Source organism: Lissotriton vulgaris, chromosome 1_2, assembly GCF_964263255.1.
Source record: "Lissotriton vulgaris chromosome 1_2, aLisVul1.2, whole genome shotgun sequence".
Lineage (NCBI taxonomy): Eukaryota > Metazoa > Chordata > Amphibia > Caudata > Salamandridae > Lissotriton > Lissotriton vulgaris.
In genome coordinates, this window is record NC_141686.1 from 69,157,830 (window position 1) to 69,181,264 (window position 23,435).

At 50.0% G+C, this 23,435-nt stretch overlaps 1 protein-coding gene across 4 annotated transcripts in view; it reads left to right on the forward strand.

Moving 5' to 3' along the window:
* Positions 1–972: 972 nt before the first annotated feature.
* The window catches only part of IQSEC3 (IQ motif and Sec7 domain ArfGEF 3), a 976,838-nt gene continuing 954,375 nt past the window's right edge, over positions 973–23,435 (forward strand). For 3 of the 4 annotated variants that reach the window (XM_086952823.1, XM_086952826.1, XM_086952824.1), the window contains exon 1: positions 973–1,693. In XM_086952823.1, the coding sequence (XP_086808949.1) occupies positions 1,044–1,693 (650 nt within the window). In that variant the 5' untranslated portion in view covers positions 973–1,043. The remainder of the gene's footprint in view (positions 1,694–23,435) is intronic. The other variant, XM_086952827.1, reaches the window with a different exon arrangement.

Here is a 23,435-nt window from a genome sequence, read left to right on the forward strand (position 1 = left end):
GCAGATGTTAGCTGTGGGTCTCAGGTGCTTGCAGTTGAGGGTTTAAGGTGCAGGTGTTAGCTGCGGGTCTGCGGTGCAGGAACCTCGGGGTAAGTTGCAGGTGTTAGCTGTGGGTCTCAGGTGCTTGCAGTTGGGGGTTTAAGGTGCAGGTGTTAGCTGTGGGTCTCAGGTGCTTGCAGTTGAGGGTTTAAGGTGCAGGTGTGTTAGCTGTGGGTGTAGGTTGCTTGTAGCTGAGGGTTTCAAACATGACACTGACCCCCTCTCCAAACCATCTCCCTGTGCCCAGATTGTTGAAGAGTGCAAACAGCAAGATTCTGGCGGTATTTGGTAACTGAGTTTTGAGGGGTGCCCCTAATCTTCTCTGCACTCCCGTATCCCGGTGAACTGGTGGTAGTCGAGGGTCTCAGGTTCTGGTCGTATTGGTAGCCAATGGCATTAGCCCCCTCCTCCCCCCGCCCCGTGTGCTGCGCAATAGCAGAGTGCACTGAATGTGCTAGTGTTGCTTGTCGCTGAGGCCTGAGGACCCTCTGCACTCCTCTGCCCATGCTTTGATGATAGCAGGCTGCACTGGGGATGCGGGTAGTCCCAGTAGCTGAGGGCTGAGCGCCCTCCACCCCCTCCCCCTTTTGAATCCCCGCTCCTTATGGCTGATGGTACCAAGGTGCACTGTGGAGCTGGTAGGAATGGTCGCTGAGGCATGCCCCCGCACCCCTCTGCCTATGCTTTGATGGTTACAGAGTGCACTGGGGATGCGGGTAGTACCAGTAGCTAAGTGTTGAATCCTCCCCTCTGCATCCCCGCTCCCTGTGGATGATGGCACTGAAGGTGCTGGTGACATTGCTAGCTGGGGCGTGCGGGGCGCTGCTTCTGCTGCGTTCCTCTGCACCCCCTCTCCAAGTAGCAGTGGGTTGTAGGTGATGTGTAGAGAGGCTCCTCCTCTCCTCGTCCCCCACCCCCTTGCCGTGACGTCGGGCTGCGCTCGCGCGGCTCCGTCCCCCGCAACCCCTCATTCCGAGCCCGGACAGGCTGAACTCCGGCCGGGGATGGAGAGCCTGCTGGAGAACCCGGTGCGGGCCGTGCTCTACCTGAAGGAGCTGACGGCCATCGTGCAGAACCAGCAGAGCCTGATCCACACCCAGCGGCAGCGCATCGACGAGCTCGAGCGGCGGCTGGACGACCTGAGCGACGAGAACCGCAGCCTGCGAGACCAGCGGCACCCGGCGCTGCTGCCGCCGCCACCGCCGGCCGCCGAGCACGAGCAGCTGCAGAAGCAGCTCCAGCACCAGCAGCAGATCCAGGGCCAGCTGCAGCACCACCAGCAGCAGCTCCTGGTGCAGCTGCAGCACCACCAGCAGTTCCCGGTGCAGCTTCAGCACCACCAACAGCTCCCGACGGCGCAGATTCAGCACCACCAACAGCAGCTCCCGGCGGCGCAGCTTCAGCACCACCAACAGCTCCCGGCGGCGCTCCCCCAGCCGCACCAGCACCCGCCGGCCGCTGTCCAGCAGGAGCAGGAGCCGCAGAAGGGGCTTCCGCAGCAGCAGCCCCCTTCCCAGCAGCAAGCGGGCCCCAGCAACCGGGCTGCCCAGCCGGAGAAGGAGGAGAAAGAGCGTCAACCCCAGGGTTGCTGCACCGCCTTGGTCCAGCACAAGCCGGGCACCATCAGCAAAGCCATCCTAGGAAGGAAGCCCGAGTAAGTCTTACTGCGCGCTCTCCACCTACCACGGAAAGCGCTGTGCGCCGCATGCAGTCACCGAAGCGCTATGTAAATGGCAGACAGTCATCGAAGCGCTATCTAAATGCTACAATACAACATAATGCACTACTCTTTCCCCAGTGTGCGCATCTGTGCAGCGAACCGGAGAGTACTCTCGGAAACACGGCCGGTAGTTTGATCAGGGTCCTGCATCCATCTTTACCGGAGACCCAAGGTTTCCAGTCCATCTCGGGCGCACCACGTTTCCCATCTACTCGGGCTATTCTAAGATCTCTATCCCAAGGGGATTCGTGTCTCCTGCTTGTTCCAACATCTCATTGGATCCTAGCTTTACTACGGTCTCACTCCATCCGACATACACCAAGGCTTCAAGGTTATTCTGTTCTATTACTATGCCCATCCCACGTATATTAAGTTCTTGTTTCACGAGGGTTTCAGGGTATTAAGGTTACATTACGCTCCATCAAGACCACGCAGAATCATTTCTGAATACAAGGTCTAATTTCAGGTATGCTAAGGTTTCCATGCTACGTGTTCCAAGGTCTCAGTCTTTCCCAGGTAGACCGAGGTCTCAATTTGCCCTGGTGGCACTGAGGTTACCGTGCATCACAGTCATACCCTTGTCTCACTCCATCTCAGTGGCTCACTCCGTTCCAATTATACCCAGTCTCACTCCGTTCCAATTATACCCAGTCTCACTCCGTCCCAATTATACCCAGTCTCACTCAATTCCACTTATAATCGGGTCTCTCCCCATCTCCTCTGTGCCCATGTCTCGTCCCGCCTCATCTGTACTTCGATCTGACGCTCTACACGTTACACACAGGTACAGCGCAGATCTCAAACCATTCGAATGATACTCCTGTCACTGCAGCCCTGTTACACCCAGTGTCACTCCACACCAATGAACATCTATCCACCCCAGCCCTGGTATAACTGTGTTTTATTCCATCAAATCTACACCTAACTAACTCTTACTCATCCCAGTTATACGCAGGTCTCGCTCAGTCCAAGTTACATTTAGGTCTCACTCCATTCCATTATGTTCATTTGTGACTCCTACCCGGTTATTATTTGGTCTCACCCCATCCCATCTACACTCAGGTCTCACTCCATCCTAGTTATACTCAGGGCTCATTTCATCCTAGTTACATTCAGGTCTCACTCCATCCTAGTTATTTTCAGGTCTCACTCCATCCTAGTTACCCTCAGGTTTCACTCCATCCTAGTTACACTCAGGTTTCACTCCATCCTAGTTACACTCAGGTCTCACTCCCCGCTAGTGATACTCGGGTCTCACTCCATCCTAGTTATTTTCAGGTCTCACTCCATCCTAGTTATATTCAGGTCTCAATCCATCCTAGTTACACTCAGGTTTCACTCCATCCTAGTTACACTCAGGTCTCACTCCACGCTAGTGATACTCGGGTCTCACTCCATCCTAGTTATTTTCAGGTCTCACTCCATTCCGGTTATACACAGGTCTCACTCCATTCCAGTTATACTCAGGTCTCACTCCATCCTAGTTATACTAAGTCCTCCCTCTATCCTAGTTATACTCAGGTCTCACTTCACTCTAGCTATATTCGGTTCTCACTCCACCCCAGTCATACTCAGGTCTCACTCCATTCCAGTTATACTCAGGTCTCACTCCACACTAGTGACACTTGGGTTTCACTCCATCCTAGTTTTCCTCAGGACTACTCCATCCTAGTTATACTCAGGTCTCATTCCCCCCTAGTTATACTTAGCTCTCACTCCACTCTAGCTATATTCGGTTCTAACTCCACCCCAATCGTACTCAGGTCTCACTCCATTCCAGTTATACTCAGGTCTCACTCCACCCTATTGACACTCGGTTCTAACTCCATCCTAGTTATCCTCAGGACTCACTCCATCCTAGTTACACCCAGGTCTCACTCCATCCTAGTTATTCTCAGGTCTCACTCCATTCCGGTTATACGCAGGTCTCACTCCACTGCACCTTAGTTATACCCAGGTCTCGCTCTATCTCAGTTATACCCTGGTCTCGCTCCATCTCAGTTATACTCAGGTCTCACACCATCCCAGTTAGTGTCAGGTCTCATTCCACCCTAGCTATACCCAGGTCTCGCTCCATCTCAGTTATACTCAGGTCTCACTCCATCTCAGTTTTACTCAGGTCTCCCTGCATCCCAGTTCTACTCAGGTCTCACTCCATCCCAGTTCTACTCAGGTCTCAACACATCCCAGTTGTACTCAGGTCTCACTCCATCCCAGTTATACTCAGGTCTCACTCCATTCCAGTTATACTCAGGTCTCACTCCATCCCCGTTTTTTGCACCCTAGTTATACCCACGTCTCGCTCCATCTCAGTTATACTCAAGCATCACACCATCCTCCATGCCTCATTCCATCATAGTTATACTCAGGTCTCACTCCATCCCAGTCATACTCAGGTCTCATTCCACCCTAGTTATACGCAGCTCTCATTCCACCCTAGTTATACTAGTCTCACTCCATTCCAGTTGTACTCAGGTTTCACTCTATTCCAGTTATACTCAGGTCTCACTCCATCTCAGTTATACCCAGCTATAGCTCCATCTCAGTTATACTCATGCATCACACCATCCCCCATGCCTCATTCCATCCTAGTTATACTCATGTCTCATTCCACCCTAGTTATACTCAGTTCTTAATCTAACCCAGTTATACTCCAGTATCACTCCATCCCCTATGCCTCATTCCATCCTAGTTATACTAAGGTCTCGCTCAATCCCAGTAATATTAAGGTCTCACTCACGTAATGCTCAGGTTTCACTTGACCGCTGTTTTATTAATATCTTACTCCATGTTAGTTACACTCAGTTCTCATTCCATTCCAATTATTCACAGTATCATTCCCTCCCATTTGTACCTTGGTCTCACTCCATTAAGACTATGCTAAGATCTCACTCAGATATTACTCGAGGCTCAGCCAGTTGTACTAAGACTTCACTCCATCCTAGTTATATTCAGACCTCACTCCGTCCCAGTTATATTGAGACCTCACTCCATCCCAGTTATATTGAGACCTCACTCCATCCCAGTTATATTGAGACCTCACTCCATCCCAGTTATATTGAGACCTCACTCCGCCGTCCCACTTATATTCAGACCTCACTCCGTCTCAGTTATATTCAGACCTCACTCCATCTCAGTTATATTTAGACCTCACTCCGTCCCAGTTATATTCAGACCTCACTCTGTCCCAGTTATACTGAGACCTCACTCCTTCCCAGTTATACTCAGACCTCACTCCGTCCCAGTTATACTGAGACCTCACTCCGTCCCAGTTATATTCAGACCTCACTCCGGCCCAGTTATATTGAGACCTCACTCCATCCCAGTTATATTGAGACCTCACTCCGGCCCAGTTATACTAAGATTTCCCTCTGTCTTAGTTATATTCAGACCTCACTATGTCCCAGTTATATTGAGACCTCACTCCGTCCCAGTTATATTCAGACCACAATCAATCTTAGTTATATTCAGACCTCATTCTCCCACTCTGTCCCAGTTATACTAAAAATTCACTCCATCTTAGTTATATTCAGACCTCACTCCGTCCCAGTTTTATTCAGACCTCATTCTCTCACTCCGTCCCAGTTATATTGAGACCTCACTCCTTCCAAGTTATATGCAGACCTCACTCCGTCCCAGTTATATCAGATCAAGAGAGCACGATCGGGAGGTCGGCGTTTCTCCTATAACGCTTCCAGACTATGGAACTCCCTCCCGATATTCGTGCACAGCCTAATCTCCTGGCCTTCCGAAAATCCCTGAAAACCTGGCTGTTCCCGTGAGCCTCCCACTTTGACTCTGTCTGTACTTATTTAGGGCTGGGACGCTCACGGGCAGCCATGCGCTTTAGAAATCCTGCAACATTTAACATTTAACATTATATTCAGACCTCACTCCGTCTCAGTTATATTCAGACCTCACTCCGTCCCAGTTATATTCCGACCTCACTCCGTCCCACTTATATTCAGACCTCACTCTGTCTCAGTTATATTCAGACCTCACTCCGTCCCAGTTATATTCCGACCTCACTCCGTCCCACTTATATTCAGACCTCACTCTGTCTCAGTTATATTCAGACCTCACTCCGTCCCAGTTATATTCAGACCTCACTCCATCCCAGTTATATTCAGACCTCACTCCATCCCAGTTATATTCAGACCTCACTGCGTCTCAGTTATATTCAGACCTCACTCCGTCCCAGTTATATTCAGACCTCACTCCGTCCCAGTTATATTCAGACCTCACTCTGTCTCAGTTATATTCAAACCTCACTCTGTCTCAGTTATATTCAGACCTCACTCTGTCTCAGTTATATTCAAACCTCACTCTGTCTCAGTTATATTCAGACCTCACTCTGTCTCAGTTATATTCAGACCTCACTCCCTCCCAGTTATTTTCTGACCTCACTCCGTTTCAGTTATATTAAGATCTCGTTCCCTCACTCCGTCCCAGTTATATTGAGACCTCACTCTATCCCAGTTACGTATCCCAATGATTCTCAGATCTGACTCAGTGTCCCAAGTATTCTCAGGTCTGACACAAACCCAGTTACAGTCTGTCGCACTGAAGATTTGTGCGTAGGCCTCACTTCATCTCACTCTTACTCGGAGCTGACTCCGTCCATGCTTTACTCAGGTCTCACTATGTCTCAGGTATTCTCAGGAATTATACAACCCCAGTTATAATAAAGTCTCACTCCATCTCACATATTCTTAGACGTGTCACAGGTTGTATTACACACCGGTTTCACTCAGTCACACATATTGTCAGGTTTGATGCAGCCCCAGTTATAGTCAGGTCTCACTCCACCCCATTTGTTCTCAGGTCTCACTCCACCCCATTTGTTCTTAGGTCTCACTCCACCCCATTTGTCCCCATTTGTTCTCAGGTCTCACTCCACCACATTTGTTCTCAGGTCTCACTCCACCCCATTTGTCCCCATTTGTTCTCAGGTCTCACTCCACCACATTTGTTCTCAGGTCTCACTCCACCCCATTTGTTCTCAGGTCTCACTCCACCCCATTTGTTCTCAGGTCTCACTCCGCCACATTTGTTCTTAGGTCTCACTCCACCCCATTTGTTCTCAGGTCTCACTCCACCCCATTTGTTCTCAGGTCTTACTCCGCCACATGTGTTCTCAGGTCTCACTCCACCCCATTTGTTCTCAGGTCTCACTCCGCCACATTTGTTCTCAGGTCTCACTCCACCACATTTGTCCCCATTTGTTCTCAGGTCTCACTCCACCACATTTGTCCCCATTTGTTCTCAGGTCTCACTCCACCCCATTTGTTCTCAGGTCTCACTCCACCACATTTGTTCTCAGGTCTCACTCCACCCCATTTGTTCTCAGCTCTCACTCCGCCACATTTGTTCTCAGGTCTCACTCTATTCCAGTTATACTCAAGTATCACTCCTTCCCACTCTGTTCGTGTTATACTCAGGTCTCACTCTTCCCCCGGTATTGTCAGGAATTACACACCCCAGTTATAGTCAGGTCCCACTCTCTCCTACTCTACTATTATGCCTGCATATTTTAGATATTCCTCACTGATTGGGCCTTTACCGTGTACAGCACCGAGTTGTGTATTAGTGATTAGACTGCTCGTGCTACACACGGCAGGCTCCGGTTCACGCCACCACGCCAGGACGTGCGTCGTCACCAGCACAGCACGCGCACGTTTATAGAGTACAAACCATCTCGTCCAAACAAACGTGCCGCGGCTCGTGAGCCTTTTTTTATCACCGCTAAACATAATTTAATTTTCATAATCTCCAGCCGGGTGAGGCATCATTCTGGCCAGGACTGATTGCGTGGGAGGGTGGAGGCGTTCTTTGATGGCGATTTTACCCCTACAATTCCAGCCGTCCGGAGCTGCCTGAAAACCTTGCTTTCGAGTAAATTCCCATCTAGTTCTCAATCATACGGGGCCTCACACCCGGCCTCCGTCGAGCCGCTGTACCTCTCAGCTTGGCGCTTTATAGCACCTGCAAGTTGAGCATCTGAAGCGCCTAGTGCTGGCCTCCAGCCAGTTCCAAGCGCTACGATTTTGACAGATGAGAGAATCAGGACCCTGATTATAATGTAATCTGCACAGGATGACACATTGTTTTGTTACGTGGGGCAGCCGGGACTCGATTCCAGGCCTGGTCCAGAGACATTGATACTAATGTAGTCACCAGAACACATCGACTGCCCCATATCCCTGGAAGAAGGGTGGTATAGCCGGAGACCACAGTAGATCGCTGCATAGACAGCAGGTAGTGCATAGGTCAGGCAATCCACGCCTGCCTTAAAACTAGGCACTTACAAACAATATTCTGCATAAACATATATTTTCCCCTTGCAACATTCAACACATTCTGCAACTGATAGATGACTCCGTACACGCGTCACGAGTTTACATTGTTTATTATGTTTTCCATTTTAAAGGAGTTCCTTATTCGCAGTGCCTTTCGTTGGTGTGATAGCTCAGTGAGTTGAACACGCCTGCTCTTATTTACATAACCAATAATTCCCAGGTTTGAATCCTCATAAGGGTTACACAGCCTTTAACTTTTTGAAACTGGTAAGCTTGGTTTAGGCAGAAGTATATTATTTGACAGCTCTTCTTTTTCTGGCATGCACCGTATAATTGCCCAGTGTTACAAATAGCGCTTTGAAGCACCACACTTCAGTGTTGGCACTTTTTCCAAAGGTAGCAATTATTTGATGCAGATGGCCTCCTTAAGAGCTTGTCCTATGTGCTGTGGTGTACGGAGGCATCCGTGACCCCTCAGCCTTGTCACATGTGTTAGCCATGTACACAAAACTATCCTCTGATCTCTGGGGCCAGGGCAACCCGCCTGGCGCGGCCCTACCGTGTGTTATTAGCACTGTCGGATTTCACGCTCTACTGCACGCACCTTCTTGCTTACGTCCGTGGCGGCAGCCTATCCGCGGCGTGCTTCGAGATGCATAATATATTAATAAAAGTGGCACTGGCTTTCGTTATTCCCTTGTCACGTCGCGGGTCCATGCCGGCCGTATAGGCGCCTGTCCCGCCGTGTGCACGGAAGGAAGGGAGGAGGCGGCGGCCTCGCGGGATTATCACCGACATTCACTCTCACTCAGTGGATTCCTTCGACCTCAGACTCCAGAGGATGTGGACACGGACACCTCACACGGCTTTTACTCAAAGCAATATCTACTGCGATTCCTCATCGAGTTTCGGCACAAACCTTTTTTAGGCCAATCCAACGCAAAGCAAGCGCTTACTACACAGTCCTTTTTATATGTATTTAATTCCCACAATGCACGTCGTTCATTACTAGACCCAGCTGTGCACAGCTGTGCTAAGCAATGCCCCTGCAACGCAAACTGCGCAGCACAATTACGTCACATCGCAGTTGTTTCAGGCTTCCATTGCATGCGTTGTGGGAAGCTATTCCCTTATGGCTGCATTGCCGTTTACAACAGTGTTTTTTTTTTTTTTTTACAAAAATGTGTTTGAGTTTATTTGATCGTGTAGTGACCTCATGCGCAGCGCGAGCAGGATTCCCGCGAGGGCGTCTGCCCGCAGCGTCCCCGGCTCCGGCGCTGCTCGGCCGGGAGATAAAACGTCGTAATGTGGCTCTGCGCCGGAATCTGTGCTGGAGCATTATGTTTTAAAGGGGAAGAAAGATAAACCGTACATGTACGGCATGTAAATACATATCTTGATAAACCCGTGCACGGCAACGTTTCATAAAAACACTCTTAACAACAGAAAGAGAATGTTTTTCTATTTGATGCCTTATAGTCCTCTCCTCCCCGTTTTGAAAACAAACTTTCAGCTTTGCAAGGCAATGAGTGCAATTTAGTGTCAGTTCTGATGTTTTCTCTTTCCTTCCTCCGCCGCCCCGTTGTTGCCTCCTCCGCTTTGGGACGGGGCGTATTTAGTACCCATTTTTCATTTTTGATAATGATTATTATAAAAACGTTTAGCCAAAGGAAACTCTGGGTTCATGGTTTATTATACTCAAAAGACATACCCATAGATAGATTAATCAATAATTAAAGAATAGATAACAATAGAATGGAAAAGGTAATTACAAATGCACAATAAAAAGGGAAAAGGAAAAGAGAAGGGCGGAAGGGGGATATACATGGTTTATATGAGCGATATAATCTGATGGAATTGCATATAAGGGTTAATAATACAGGCAATGATAGTAATATGAAAAAGAAAACGAATATTTGCAAACATAGGAAGCCATTTGTCTTGAAGAACTTCTTGTGCATCAGGGTTCCTGGTTTTGATTTCTGTAATGTAGTCAACAGCTCTTGGCTTCGACGCGTAATCATTGGACCCAAAAGCAAGCAGGCCTGGTTACCACCAGTGTAATAGGTGATGGATTTTTGAGTTTTGCATTTCATGGACTCTTCATTAATTGTAAAACGTAAACATATGGAGTATCGGGGGATAAATGCAGCAGTGACTGACCACACACACAGAATCTCACAGATTTATGAGACGGGACATGCCCTTGATTTCCCTTCCTCGCCACAAATTTCAAAGCCAAAATCTTTCAGACTAGGCAATGTCCTTGTCCAGAAATCACTGCCCAGCCTAAAAGGCCCATTACACCGAATATAGCCTAAAGCTTCTTGCTCAGGGCTATACTCATCTTTGAAGGCCGTCTGCCTGAGTTGCGGTGAGGGCTTATGAAGTTAGAGAAGGCCTTTAACATCCTGTAGCCTGAGGCGGAAGCACTATTTGAACCAACTCAGGACTGAGCTGTCTAAATTAAACAGGGATGAACCTTAAGCCAAACAATGGAATGTTATACTAGATGCTCAATATTAGCCATTATTAGCCCTATGACACTCCACAGCCTTCAACAGACCATCTAACATTCCAGTGGTCCAATGTCTCTTTAACCCCTTCGATGCTGATGACGAGCTCAGCTCGTCATCAGCCACGGGTGACGTGTGCGGATGACGAGCTGAGCTCGTCATGTATCGTGGTTAATTGAAAACAGCCGCACAGCGCAAAAATCACCGCAGCAGCGATGCGGTTAGCATAAATTTTTATTGTGTTGGTCTGACTCAGTTCTTAATTTGGAAAAAGTTGACTGCCAAGGCCCTTCTCGGAAGGCTACTGCATCCTGCTTACCCTGCCAGTGCTGCCAATGGCAGTACCAACAGAACAACTAACCATCAACCACCTACAAGTTTGAAAATTCAGACTATTTCAGGCTGCACAAAGCTAAAATAATGGCATGAGAGGCTGGTATTTTTCATTTTCAATGTATAATGACTTAATAAACACGGTTGTGGTCATCTCAAAATGAAAAAGATAGCGCCACCATATGGCAGACTGTCACTTGAGCCGGTGCTAACAATTAAGTGCCGGTGCCGAACATCGGAAAACACCGGCACAAATTAAGCACAGATCTGACTGCTAACACTTGTGATGCATTCGCAAATCTCATCACTGTCTTTATTTTTAATACTTTACTGTAAAAAGTATTCACTTGATGCAGTAGCTGCCCTTGTAAGTGCCCTGGTCACGTAAATGCCATGTAACCAAAATATAGGGACACATAACACAGTACATCTGAGTGTAGCACAGTGTAACCTATTTTGACAGAGCATAGTGCAACAGAACATATCAAAGCATAACACCAAACGATGTAACACAACACACACAACTCAATATGACAATCTGATTATTTAATGATTGGTTCAATCTGGTGATAATAATGATGGGATAATCTGTTGTAGTTCACAGCTTCTGACCACTATCTGCACCCATGTCTGCTCTGTTGCGAAAAATGCTGAATATGACGATGATAAATACAGGCAGCATTCGTAGTGCAAAAGCTATTTGCTACAATAGATTATTTTACAGAATCCCCAACCCACAGCCACAAGAACACAATGTTGATTTTAACAGACTGCATAGTTAATCTTATATGAACATAATTGTTGTTAGGTTATATAAATATTCCGTAAGTTCACAGGCCCTCTCAGTGTTAACCCAAGTAAATATAATGTTATTAAATTAGTGAGATGAAGGCACATAATTATTGGGACAATGATCAATATGGTAATAGCCTATTCCCTCCATCCTAGGAATGAAATAGAATAGCAATGCGCAAACCTTGTTCCCATTGCTGTTCCAGATCCATGCACAGAGAATGTATAAAGTACCAAGTAAAAACAACATATGCTCACAAAGATATTTGGTTATGGCCACTGACATTTCATATGACATCAAATATGTTGTAGACATGTTGAGATACGGCACATGCAAGTGTACAGTTCTAGTATAGAAAATGTACTTAATCTGAGGTGAAAGTTGATGTAGTTTTTATGTTATGGCAATAACATCACTGTTAAATTAACTAACTTTGATGACAAATGAAGAAAGATGTCTGTCACTACCTTCTGACAAGCACCCAGTCATTTATGTCCATAGTGGCCATAACTGAACCTCATTTTGCTCCATGTCACGGCAGATCTGATAGAAATAAAAAAAAGATTGAAAGAAGAGACGAAACTAATGATCCGATTTATGCCTACATTTCCCCTTAGGCCATTATGCAGATGGAGGGTTGTTTATTTATTTACTCTATGAGTTATGGGTGTTCTAAGGGCATTTAATGCAGCCTGATTTCCAAAGCTACTGCTTCTGCTCATTTGTCAAGTGTAAAGAAAAACAATGCCTATATATTTAAGAACTCTGAAGTAATGAGAAATGCATTCATCAGTAATGTCTTTTTTTGTCTTCATACTTTTCTCATTTAAAAATATATTGATGTATTATTATTGCTTTGAGAGCAGATTCCAACATCAACTATGTGTGATAACTTTTACATTGGCGTTGCAGCAGCAGAGAATTAAACAGGACTATGTTGATACTCTTGGGGATGCAGAGCAGAGGCTCAAACATAGGCTATATATGGCCTTAAAAGCAAATGATGCAATAGTTATAGTTGAATTTAGAATAGCTGGGGACATTTTTGACTGAGAATTTGTTGAAAGGGTCAGAGTGACACGAAACAGGAACCACCTATACCTAATGTAATTCTGACTAACCAGCCCCTTTCTATATCAACTCAGTTACACTATGTTTAAAGCCTCCTCAAATGGCACAAGGGCTGGTGCTAGGGTGGAGGAAGGGACACAGGGTATAGGATACTACAGTAAGTTTGGGATTTACAACCTATGGATTTGCAGTGGCAACGTTTCCATCCTGGTCAGACTGCTTCGTTACAACCAATTGCTTGCTCACCATTCTCTGTAGGACTACTTTTTTTTACCCATAACCGAGGTTGGATTGCAGAATAAATATCTAGTTCGCATATTTCAAACATCTAGTGAGAAACATATTAAACATGACAATGCATTTCGCCTAAGGAAAGCTAGAGGATAAATTAATGTATAATTTAAGCAATTGTTCTCAGTCCCTTCTACATTTAGTCCTCTCCTGCTGTGGCAGTTATTAATATTATCAATTATTCACTCATGGTAACCCTTCAAAGGGGTCTAAAATAAAGCGGCTGGGCAGTCCTTAAGGGTGAATGTACTGAGCACAAAATAGTGTTTTCAGATAAAAACGAAATTAAATAAATCAAGTTTGCCATCTACTACATTATAATTGGGGTTTCATATACATCCTTCATCTTTGTTTAAATGCAGTCTTTTGAGACGTTTTGACTTCTATATCAGTTTATTTAACTATAGTGTGTGTTGTATAGATGATTAATACTGTTATAATACATGGAATTCTGCAATCTCTGCATAAAAACCTGTTTCTAATTTCTTTACAATTGGTGACTTGTGATGCATCCAGTCGCCTATGATACAGAAATGATGTAAGAACTCAACTTCAGCAAATCATAATAGTTGAGTTCTGATGTCAAAATTCTTGCTGCCAGAGCCAGCAAATTAGGGTAAGGGCAGGTCTGGTCAGGTCTGGTCATGGATCATAACTAAAGCATCTGTTTAAAGAATGGAAATGAAACATGGCTTTTCCTTCTTTGCTCTGTTTTTCTAACAGTACAGTGACAAGCAGAAAGGATACATTTATGGCAACATGTTTTTTTTTTATCCTTCCTGGAGAATCATAGAAAAGGTAGAATCTTTCTGCGTGTATCTACAGATTCTGAGCTACTGTGCCTTTTTTTAAAACAAAAACACTGAGTTATATTAAACGGAGTCTAATATCTTTTTGTTAGAACTATCTACAAGCTTTTTGATGTATTTAATTGTGTGCTATTGATTCTATTTTTATTCTTCATGTTTGCAACCATGATCTCTCTTTCATATAAAAGATATACGTACCAAGAATTTAAGTGGTTTGTGTGAAAGATGATGGTGTGACCATGTATCATAAGGAATAAAGTATCCCATGCCATGAATGATGTGGTATTGCAAGTCACCTTGGAGTTCAGTAACCTTATAAGGAAACTTCTCAATGACTTGCAATATCCTTATAATGTTTAGCAGGGTATACTTTATCCTATATATAATATAACGTGATAATTATAACACCATATTACATATTTTATATTGTGTTATATTGAGCCGTTGATTTTTTTCTTATAGCCCTTATCATCTCGCACCAGAAATAATATAATATATTATTGGGCCCAGGTCCTTTGCCACAGTCAGATTGTGGTTTCCTGGTGCTGAGCCAGGCAGCATAGTCAGCCCTACACAGCCGAGCTCAGTGCCTCGGGACACAGCATTAATCCACTGTGGGGCAGGTGGCTGGAGGCATCCAGCAGTGTTGGTGCAGTTAGGGACTAAACCCAGCTTTGCAGAAAATATTAGGAACCCCCTTATCCTATGGGCATACGTGCAGACCATGACAGAGTGACCAGCGTTTCGCGGCACTCTTTACATTTTCCCAGGAGGTGCAGAGTGGATAATACGATACAGTTTATTTATGTTTATGTCAATGTATGTCGATGTAACACGTTCGCTATTCAAAGCACTGCATGTGCTGCCATGGACGAGAGGGGCTGAGTGTAGTGAAGCCAGCCTTCTATGAACCATCCGCATTTCATAGGGGCACATCCTGTAAACGACCGAAATTTGTATTTTTCATGCTGAGATTTAAGAGTTTTAAATTTGCTCCATGTCACGGCAGATCTGATAGAATAAAAAAAAGATTGAAAGAAGAGACCAAACTAATGATCCGATGTATGCCTACATTTCCCCTTAGGCCATTATGCACACGGAGGGTTGTTTATTTATTTATGAGTTATGGGTGTTCTAAGGGCATTTAATGCAGCCTGATTTCCAAAGCTACTGCTTCTGTTCATTTGTCAAGTGTAAAGAAAAACTATGCCTATATATTTAAGAACTCTGAAGTAATGAGAAATGCATTCATCAGTAATGTCTTTTTTGTCTTCATACTTTTCTCATTTAAAATATATTGACTTATTATTATTGCTTTGAGAGCAGATTCCAACATCAACTATGTGTGATAACTTTCACATTGGCGTTGCAGCAGCAGAGAATTAAACAGGACTATGTTGATACTCTTGGGGATGCAGAGCAGGGGCTCAAACCTGGGCTATATATGCGCTTTAAAAGCAAATGATGCAATAGTTATAGTTGAATTTAGAATAGCTGGTGACATTTTTTGAAACGACTCCTACAGTACAGCTAGTATCAGCCTGCTTCGGCTTCCAGCTGCAGCATCCCCAGAGCGCCATTGATGGTAAATTGATGGTTTGCGACAAGCAGTTGTATTAGAAAGTAGAAGCTGTACTTAGGGGGTCTTCTGGTCGAGCCACATCGCAGTCTAGGGCTGGATGCCCTCCATCTGGGACATGTGGCCTTCCTGGAAGTAGTAGGATGACATAGAATATGCTAATTAGTCACAAAAAATGTATCAGGGATACATAACTGGTCACCGTGTAATATTATGAAATACTTCAATCGAAGGTTTCTGGAGACATCATAAACCCAAGTGGTTTATCAATCAATCAATCAATCAAGAAATTTGTATAGCGCGCTACTCACCCGAGGGTCTCAAGGCGCTGGGGGGGGGGGGGCGCAACTGCTCGAACAGCCAGGTCTTCAGTTGCTTCCTGAAGGAGAGGTGGTCTTGGGTGAGGCGGAGATGGATGGGGAGGGAGTTCCAGGTCTTGGCAGCCAGGTAGGAGAAGGATCTTCCTCCCATGGTGGTTCTTCGGATGCGTGGAACGGCGGCGAGGGCGTGGTTGGTCGATCGTAGTTGGCGAGTGGGAGTGTAGAAGGTCAGGCGGTTGTTGAGGTACCTGGGGCCCAGGTCGTGGAGGGCTTTGTGTGCGTGGGTGAGGAGGCGGAACGTGATTCTTTTGCTGACGGGGAGCCAGTGCAGGTCTGTCAGGTGTCTGGAGATGTGGCTGTGGCGGGGAATGTCCGGGATGAGTCGTGCGGAGGCGTTCTGGATGCGTTGCTGTTAGACGGACCGGGAGGGTCGGCCGAGGATAAGGGGAGAGGTCTCCGGGGAGAGCCGTCTCCGACGATCGTACAGACAAGTAACTTCCCCCCCACAGACGGACACCACACAAGGGTAAAGTTCAACGATACTTTATAGGCAATTCTTTAAGTACGATAAATGGTACAAGGAGGTCTGGACTCAGGGGTCCCCTCGGTTCTGGTCTCTGGTTTGGGAAAAGGGTAGCGGGACAGTCTTGTTACCAAAAGATGGGAATAGCTCTCAATCCTCGAGCTCGGCGTTCTAGATGATCGGGCCGCGGCGGAGCCAGGCAGGTCCCGAGATGGGCGAAGGAAGCGACGGTCCGCGGCGGAGCCAGCAGGTCCCGATGAAGATGGTAGTTACAAACGGTCCGCGGCCACGCCAGCAGGTCCCGACGACGATGAAGGTTTACGAAGGTTACGAAGGTTGCGGCAGCGCCAGCAGGCAGGACGATGATGCGCAAGGCAGAGCTACGGCAGCGCCAGTAGTCCGTCAAGGATGAGTTCTTCTCTGCGTCTCTCGACTCCAGGATACAACTGCCTTCCTGCTCTGGAGCTGCCCCAGTTATAGGGCTGGTGCCCTTTGATGTCCGGACCCTCGCACTTGGAGGTCGGGAGGTCCGGGATGAGGGAGTCCAGACACCCAGCAGGGGGGTGGAGCCAGCGCCCGGGGAGGCGATGGGCGAGCGGCACCTGGCGGGGGAGAGCCATCGACGCCTCTTTCTCCCATTGACTTGCCAAGTAGCCCGCTCACCTCCTGGGTGGATGGTGGTGCCGGGATGTCTGAGGCCTGGCTAGGCCCAGGGTTGAGGTCGATCGGGGGCCAGGCGGCCTCGTGGTGGAGTGTCCAAGATGGCGCCCAGGCTGGGCGCGCGGGCCAGTAGTGGGTCGGGCCCACGAGGTCGATATGTTCAGGGGCCGGGGTCCCGGAGGGGACGGAAGACGAGCAGTGGTGGTGTGTGGCACTTGTGTGACCGGGCTCGGGCCTGGTCGGGCCGAGGGGGGAGCGGCCCTTCATGTGGCCTGTCCAACATGCGTCCCCCCCAGCTGAAGGCGGGGAGAGTCACCCATCCTCTTGGGGACTCTCCTCGTCGAGGCGGAAAAACCGGGACAGGCCATCCGCGTTGGCGTGATCTGGCCCAGGCCGGTGCTCCACAGTGAAGTCCATCCCTTGTAGGGAGATGGACCAACGTAGTAGTTTCGGGTTTTCCCCCCGCATCTGCATCAGCCACTGCAGGGGTCGATGGTCGGTCTGCACCCGAAAGTGCGTGCCAAAGAGGTAGGGCCGGAGCTTTTTGAGGGCCCATACCACAGCGAAGGCCTCCCTCTCTATGGTGCTCCAGCGTTGTTCTCGGGGTAGGAGTCGCCTGCTGATGAAGGCCACTGGCTGATCAAGGCCTTCGGTGTTCACTTGAGACAGGACTGCCCCAATGCCATGGTCGGAGGCATCCGTCTGGACGACGAACTCCCGGCTGTAGTCGGGGGCCTGGAGCACAGGGGCGGAGCACATGGCGGCCTTCAATTGTTCGAAGGCTGTTTGACACTCCGGGGTCCAGTTGACTTTCTTGGGTTGATTTTTGGACGTGAGTTCTGTGAGGGGCCCCACTATGGTACCATAGTCCTTCACGAACCTTCGGTAATAGCCCGTGAGGCCCAGGAAGGCGCGTACCTCGGTCTGGGTGATGGGGGGCTGCCAGGACTGGATGGCGGCAATCTTGAGCTGCAGAGGGGCCACCAGACCGCTTCCCACCTGGTGTCCGAGGTAGGTTACGGACCCCTGACCAATTTGGCATTTACTGGCCTTAATCGTGAGGCCAGCCCGCTGGAGGGCCTGTAGCACCGCTTGGAGGTGGTGGAGGTGCTCGGGCCAATGGTGGCTGTATACAGCGATGTCGTCTAGGTAGGCGGCGCTGAATCCTTCGAGCCCTGCCAGGACCTGGTTGACGAGCCGCTGAAATGTTGCTGGAGCATTCTTCATGCCAAAGGGCATGACCTTGAAATGGTAATGGCCATCAGGGGTGGAAAAGGCAGAACGTTCTTGGGCCCGGGGTGTGAGGCCGATCTGCCAGTAGCCCGCCGTCAGGTCGAAAATACTGAGGTAGCGGGCAGCTCCCATGCGGTCGATTAGTTCGTCTGCCCGGGGGATGGGATGTGCGTCTGTTCGGGTGACCGCATTCAAGCCCCGGTAGTCGACGCAGAACCGGAGTTCTGGTGTGGTGCCGGGAGCGGCTGCTTTGGTGACCAGGACTACAGGGCTGGCCCAGGGGCTGTCTGAGGGCTCGATGACCCCGAGCGTGAGCATTCTGGTCACTTCTTCCTGGATGCAGGCCCGTACCCGATCTGGCACGCGGTAGGCCCGGTGGCGGATAGGGGGGTTGTCCCCCGTGTCCACGTCGTGCACACACCAGGAAGTGACACCTGGGGTGAGGGAAAACAGGCTGGCGAACTGCAACAGAAGGTCTCGACACTCCTGGCGTTGCTCCCGGGTGAGGGCCTCCGAGAGTCGGACCCCATCCACGGAGCCGTCTTTCTCCTGAGTCCGTAGGAGGTCAGGGAGGGGCTCGGAGTCTTCTTCGGCCCCATTGTCTGTGGCCATCAGGAGGCTGAGTTCTGAACGCACAAAGTGGGGTTTCAGTCTATTAGCGTGGAGGACCCGGAGGGGGTTCCGGGCAGATTCCATGTCGATGAGATAGGTGGCAGGGCCCTTGCGCTCGACTACTTTGAAGGGCCCCGTCCATTTGTCTTGCAGGGCGCAGGGTTCGGTGGGGGACATCACCCATACCTGTTGCCCAGGTTCAAATTCGATGGAGGAGGCATTCCGGTCATACCACTTTTTCATGTCCTCTTGACTGGCCTCTAGGTTGGCTTTTGCCAGCTCTCGGAACCGCCGGGTCTGGTTGCGGAGGGTTAGGAGGTATCGGAAAACATCTGGGGGGTTCTTTAGAGGGGGCATCTCCCAGCCTTCCTTGACTAGGCTGAGTGGCCCCCGTACTGGATGTCCATACAGCAGTTCGAACGGGCTGAAGCCGAGGGACTTCTGGGGGACCTCCTGATAGGCGAAGAGGAGGCACGGCAGCAGCACATCCCACTGGCGACGGAGGGGCTCTTCCAACCCCCCAATCATCCCTTTGAGCGTGCGGTTGAACCGCTCAACGAGTCCGTTTCCTTGAGGGTGATAGGGGGTCGTGAATCGGTAGGTAACCCCACATTGTTGCCAGAGGGACTTCATATATTTGGAAATAAAGTTCGTGCCTCTGTCGCTGACGACTTCTCGGGGGAAGCCCACACGGGAGAAGATTCCCATCAGAGCCCGGCCGACTACCGGGGCTGTCACAGTCCGCAGGGGAACAGCCTCGGGGTAGCGGGTGGCGTGGTCCACTAGCACCAGGATGAACCGATGGCCTTGTTTTGTACGCGGGTCCAGGGGCCCCACAATGTCTATTCCGACCCTCTCGAACGGGGTGGTGACCACGGGAAAAGGTTGCAGGGGGGCTTTTAGTTTGCGGCCGCTCTTTCCACTGGCTTGGCACGTGGGGCAAGATCGGCAATGCTGGTGTACATCGTCCCTCATTTTGGGCCAGAAGAAGTGGGTCACCAGGCGGCTGTAGGTTTTATCTTGACCCAGGTGTCCAGCCAGGGGGACATCGTGGGCCAGGTTTAGCAGAAAGTCTCTAAAACGGAGGGGCACCACTAGCACTCGGCTGGCCCCCAACTCCGCGATTCTTTGTTCACTGTATAGCAGGTCATTGTCCCAGTAGATCCAATGTTTTCCGGAGGTATCCCCTGCGCTTTGGGCGAGGGCTTGTTGGCGGAGTACCTCGAGGGAGGGACAGGTCTTCTGTTCTTGGCGAAACTGTTCTTGCGTGGGCCCCCCTCTTGAGGCCACTGGTCGAGGTTAGCGAGGTCTGGAGGTTGAGCTGGTTCTGGGGGGACGTCACGGTCGGTGGTTTCGGCTGGCGCGACCGGAGGCGGAGGTGCCGGCCATTCGGGTTCCTCGGGTCGGGGTTTGGCACGGGCGGCCATGGACCGGGTGGTGACGCATGCCCAGTCCGGGATGCCTAACATCCCCAGGTGTTCTCGTCGTTCTACGGCTGCCCACGGAGAGCTTTCAAGGTCATTCCCCAGGAGGCAGTCTACGGGGGCATCGTCTCGGACCGTTACTTTCAACATGCCGGAGACCCCTCCCCATTCGAAAGGGACGCAGGCCATCCGACACAGACTCTCTGAGTTATCGGCTGAACGGACAGGGCAGAGAATGTTTGGTAGGAACTGTTCTGGGGCCACCAGGTGACAGCGGACGGCTGTCACACTGGCCCCGGTGTCACGGAGGGCTTCGGCCCGGCGTCCATTGATGCTCACCCATTGGCTGTACTTCTGAGTGTTAGCGGGTAGGGGGACCCGCGGGACCATGTCTTTCCCCCCTAAGCAGGCTAGAGCCATGGCGGCGGGCTCCCATTCTTGATGCTCTTGCTCATATTCTTCTTGTTCCTCTGAGATCTGTTCCTCCCCCAGAGCAGCAGCGGCTACTTGGCGGGGTCTTGGGCTCTGATACTGGGGGCAGTTTGGGTCGTTTGCATAGTGGCCGACTCGTTGGCATCGATGGCACGTAACATTGGCTCGATATCCCGGTCGCGCCGGGGTGCTGCCCCGGTTGGCCGGGGGGGTGGTGCTGCTAGCGGGGGCGACCGGAGCGTTGTCTCTTCCACGTCCTTGGCCTCCTCCTCCTCCTCGGGGACGGTGCTGCCCGTTGTTGTTCCGGCTCTGTTCATAGGACCCATTCCGGCCCACTCTGGTGATTTCCCACCGGTCAGCTTCGGCTGCGAGCTGCCGGGGATCGGTCAATTTGCTATCGAGGAGGTGCTGGCGGAGCTCGATGAAGCAATTGTTCGATAGATGCTCCCATACCATGAGGTTGAAGAGTTGTTCGTAAGTTGTGACCTTGCTTCCTTTGATCCAGCCCTCGAAGGCTCGGCTAAAATAGTTTACATAGTCCACCCAAGTTGTACCCGGGATGCGGGTGCAGTCTCGGAACCTCTGACGGTACATCTCGGGTGTGAGGCCATAGCGGGTGAGGAGTGCAGCTTTCATATGGTCATAGGAGGTCATCTGGTGGTCCGGGAGCTGTAGCAGGGCGTCGCGGCCCTCGTTGAGGAATCTCCCCCATAGACCGGCTCCCCAGTCGCTTCTATCGATCCGGTGGGCTGTCAAAGCGATTTCGTAGGCCTTAAACCATTGCTGGATGTCGTCCTCTCGGAAGTACTCTCGAACGACATCCTTGGGGATGTGTACCTTTTTCTCTGTTGCCCCTGGGGTGTGGGGTTGCTCGGGCACCCCTACTTCCTTATTCTGCTTGCGTAGGTCGATCTCCGCTAATTTTCGCTCGTGTTCATATGCCAATTTCTTCTCCTCGAGCTCCCTTTGTCTCTGTTTTTCCTCTCTTTCTTCTCGGAGACGCAGGTGCTCTAAGTTTATTTTTTGTTCGGCCAACTTAAGTTCGACATCCATTTTGAGCCGGGCCATTTCCAGCTCGTGTAGTCGGGTTTTTTCTCGTTCCTGGATCTCGTCTTGCGAGAGACCCGTTCTTCGCTCTTCAGGGGCTGTGGTCTGTTTTTCTATTGCTGCGATGTTTTGATCGGGGGTTCCGGCAGCCCCGGTTTCTGCCCAAGACTCTAGGGCATGCTTGAAATCGTCCTTGGTACTTAGGCCGGTGGTAGCGATACCTAGTTCGATGCAGAATTGTTTTAATTCACGATGGCTGTACTCGTCCAATTTCTCCATTTGAAATTTCTCGGTGGATCCGCTTTCTTTGTTTGACATCGTGATTTCGTCGTGGGGTGAGCTACTCTCTGTACGATAATGCGGTGATTCGGATCGCGCCGCTGGCCACCAATGTTAGACGGACCGGGAGGGTCGGCCGAGGATAAGGGGAGAGGTCTCCGGGGAGAGCCGTCTCCGACGATCGTACAGACAAGTAACTTTCCCCCCACAGACGGACACCACACAAGGGTAAAGTTCAACGATACTTTATAGGCAATTCTTTAAGTACGATAAATGGTACAAGGAGGTCTGGACTCAGGGGTTCCCTCGGTTCTGGTCTCTGGTTTGGGAAAAGGGTAGCGGGACAGTCTTGTTACCAAAAGATGGGAATAGCTCTCAATCCTCGAGCTCGGCGTTCTAGATGATCGGGCCGCGGCGGAGCCAGGCAGGTCCCGAGATGGGCGAAGGAAGCGACGGTCCGCGGCGGAGCCAGCAGGTCCCGATGAAGATGGTAGTTACAAACGGTCCGCGGCCACGCCAGCAGGTCCCGACGACGATGAAGGTTTACGAAGGTTACGAAGGTTGCGGCAGCGCCAGCAGGCAGGACGATGATGCGCAAGGCAGAGCTACGGCAGCGCCAGTAGTCCGTCAAGGATGAGTTCTTCTCTGCGTCTCTCGACTCCAGGATACAACTGCCTTCCTGCTCTGGAGCTGCCCCAGTTATAGGGCTGGTGCCCTTTGATGTCCGGACCCTCGCACTTGGAGGTCGGGAGGTCCGGGATGAGGGAGTCCAGACACCCAGCAGGGGGGTGGAGCCAGCGCCCGGGGAGGCGATGGGCGAGCGGCACCTGGCGGGGGAGAGCCATCGACGCCTCTTTCTCCCATTGACTTGCCAAGTAGCCCGCTCACCTCCTGGGTGGATGGTGGTGCCGGGATGTCTGAGGCCTGGCTAGGCCCAGGGTTGAGGTCGATCGGGGGCCAGGCGGCCTCGTGGTGGAGTGTCCAAGATGGCGCCCAGGCTGGGCGCGCGGGCCAGTAGTGGGTCGGGCCCACGAGGTCGATATGTTCAGGGGCCGGGGTCCCGGAGGGGACGGAAGACGAGCAGTGGTGGTGTGTGGCACTTGTGTGACCGGGCTCGGGCCTGGTCGGGCCGAGGGGGGAGCGGCCCTTCATGTGGCCTGTCCAACAGTTGCCTTAAGGCAATATAGAACCATTGCACACATTACCTGTTTTATATTTTTTATATTGCATGTTTCATTTTGGGCAGAAGGCTGGAAATAGCTGATTCTTTAAAAGTGAAGCTAACAATGGGCACTGATTGGAATTAGATTATTTTTATTTTTCCAGTATATTTTATTAGCATTTTCATGACATCAACAGTAGAGTAACGGTGTCAAAGAAGCGGATAAGACATATCTATCCCTCGATAGAGGTCGGCCATATTACAAAGCTCGTCAGTGAAGGCATCATACTCCG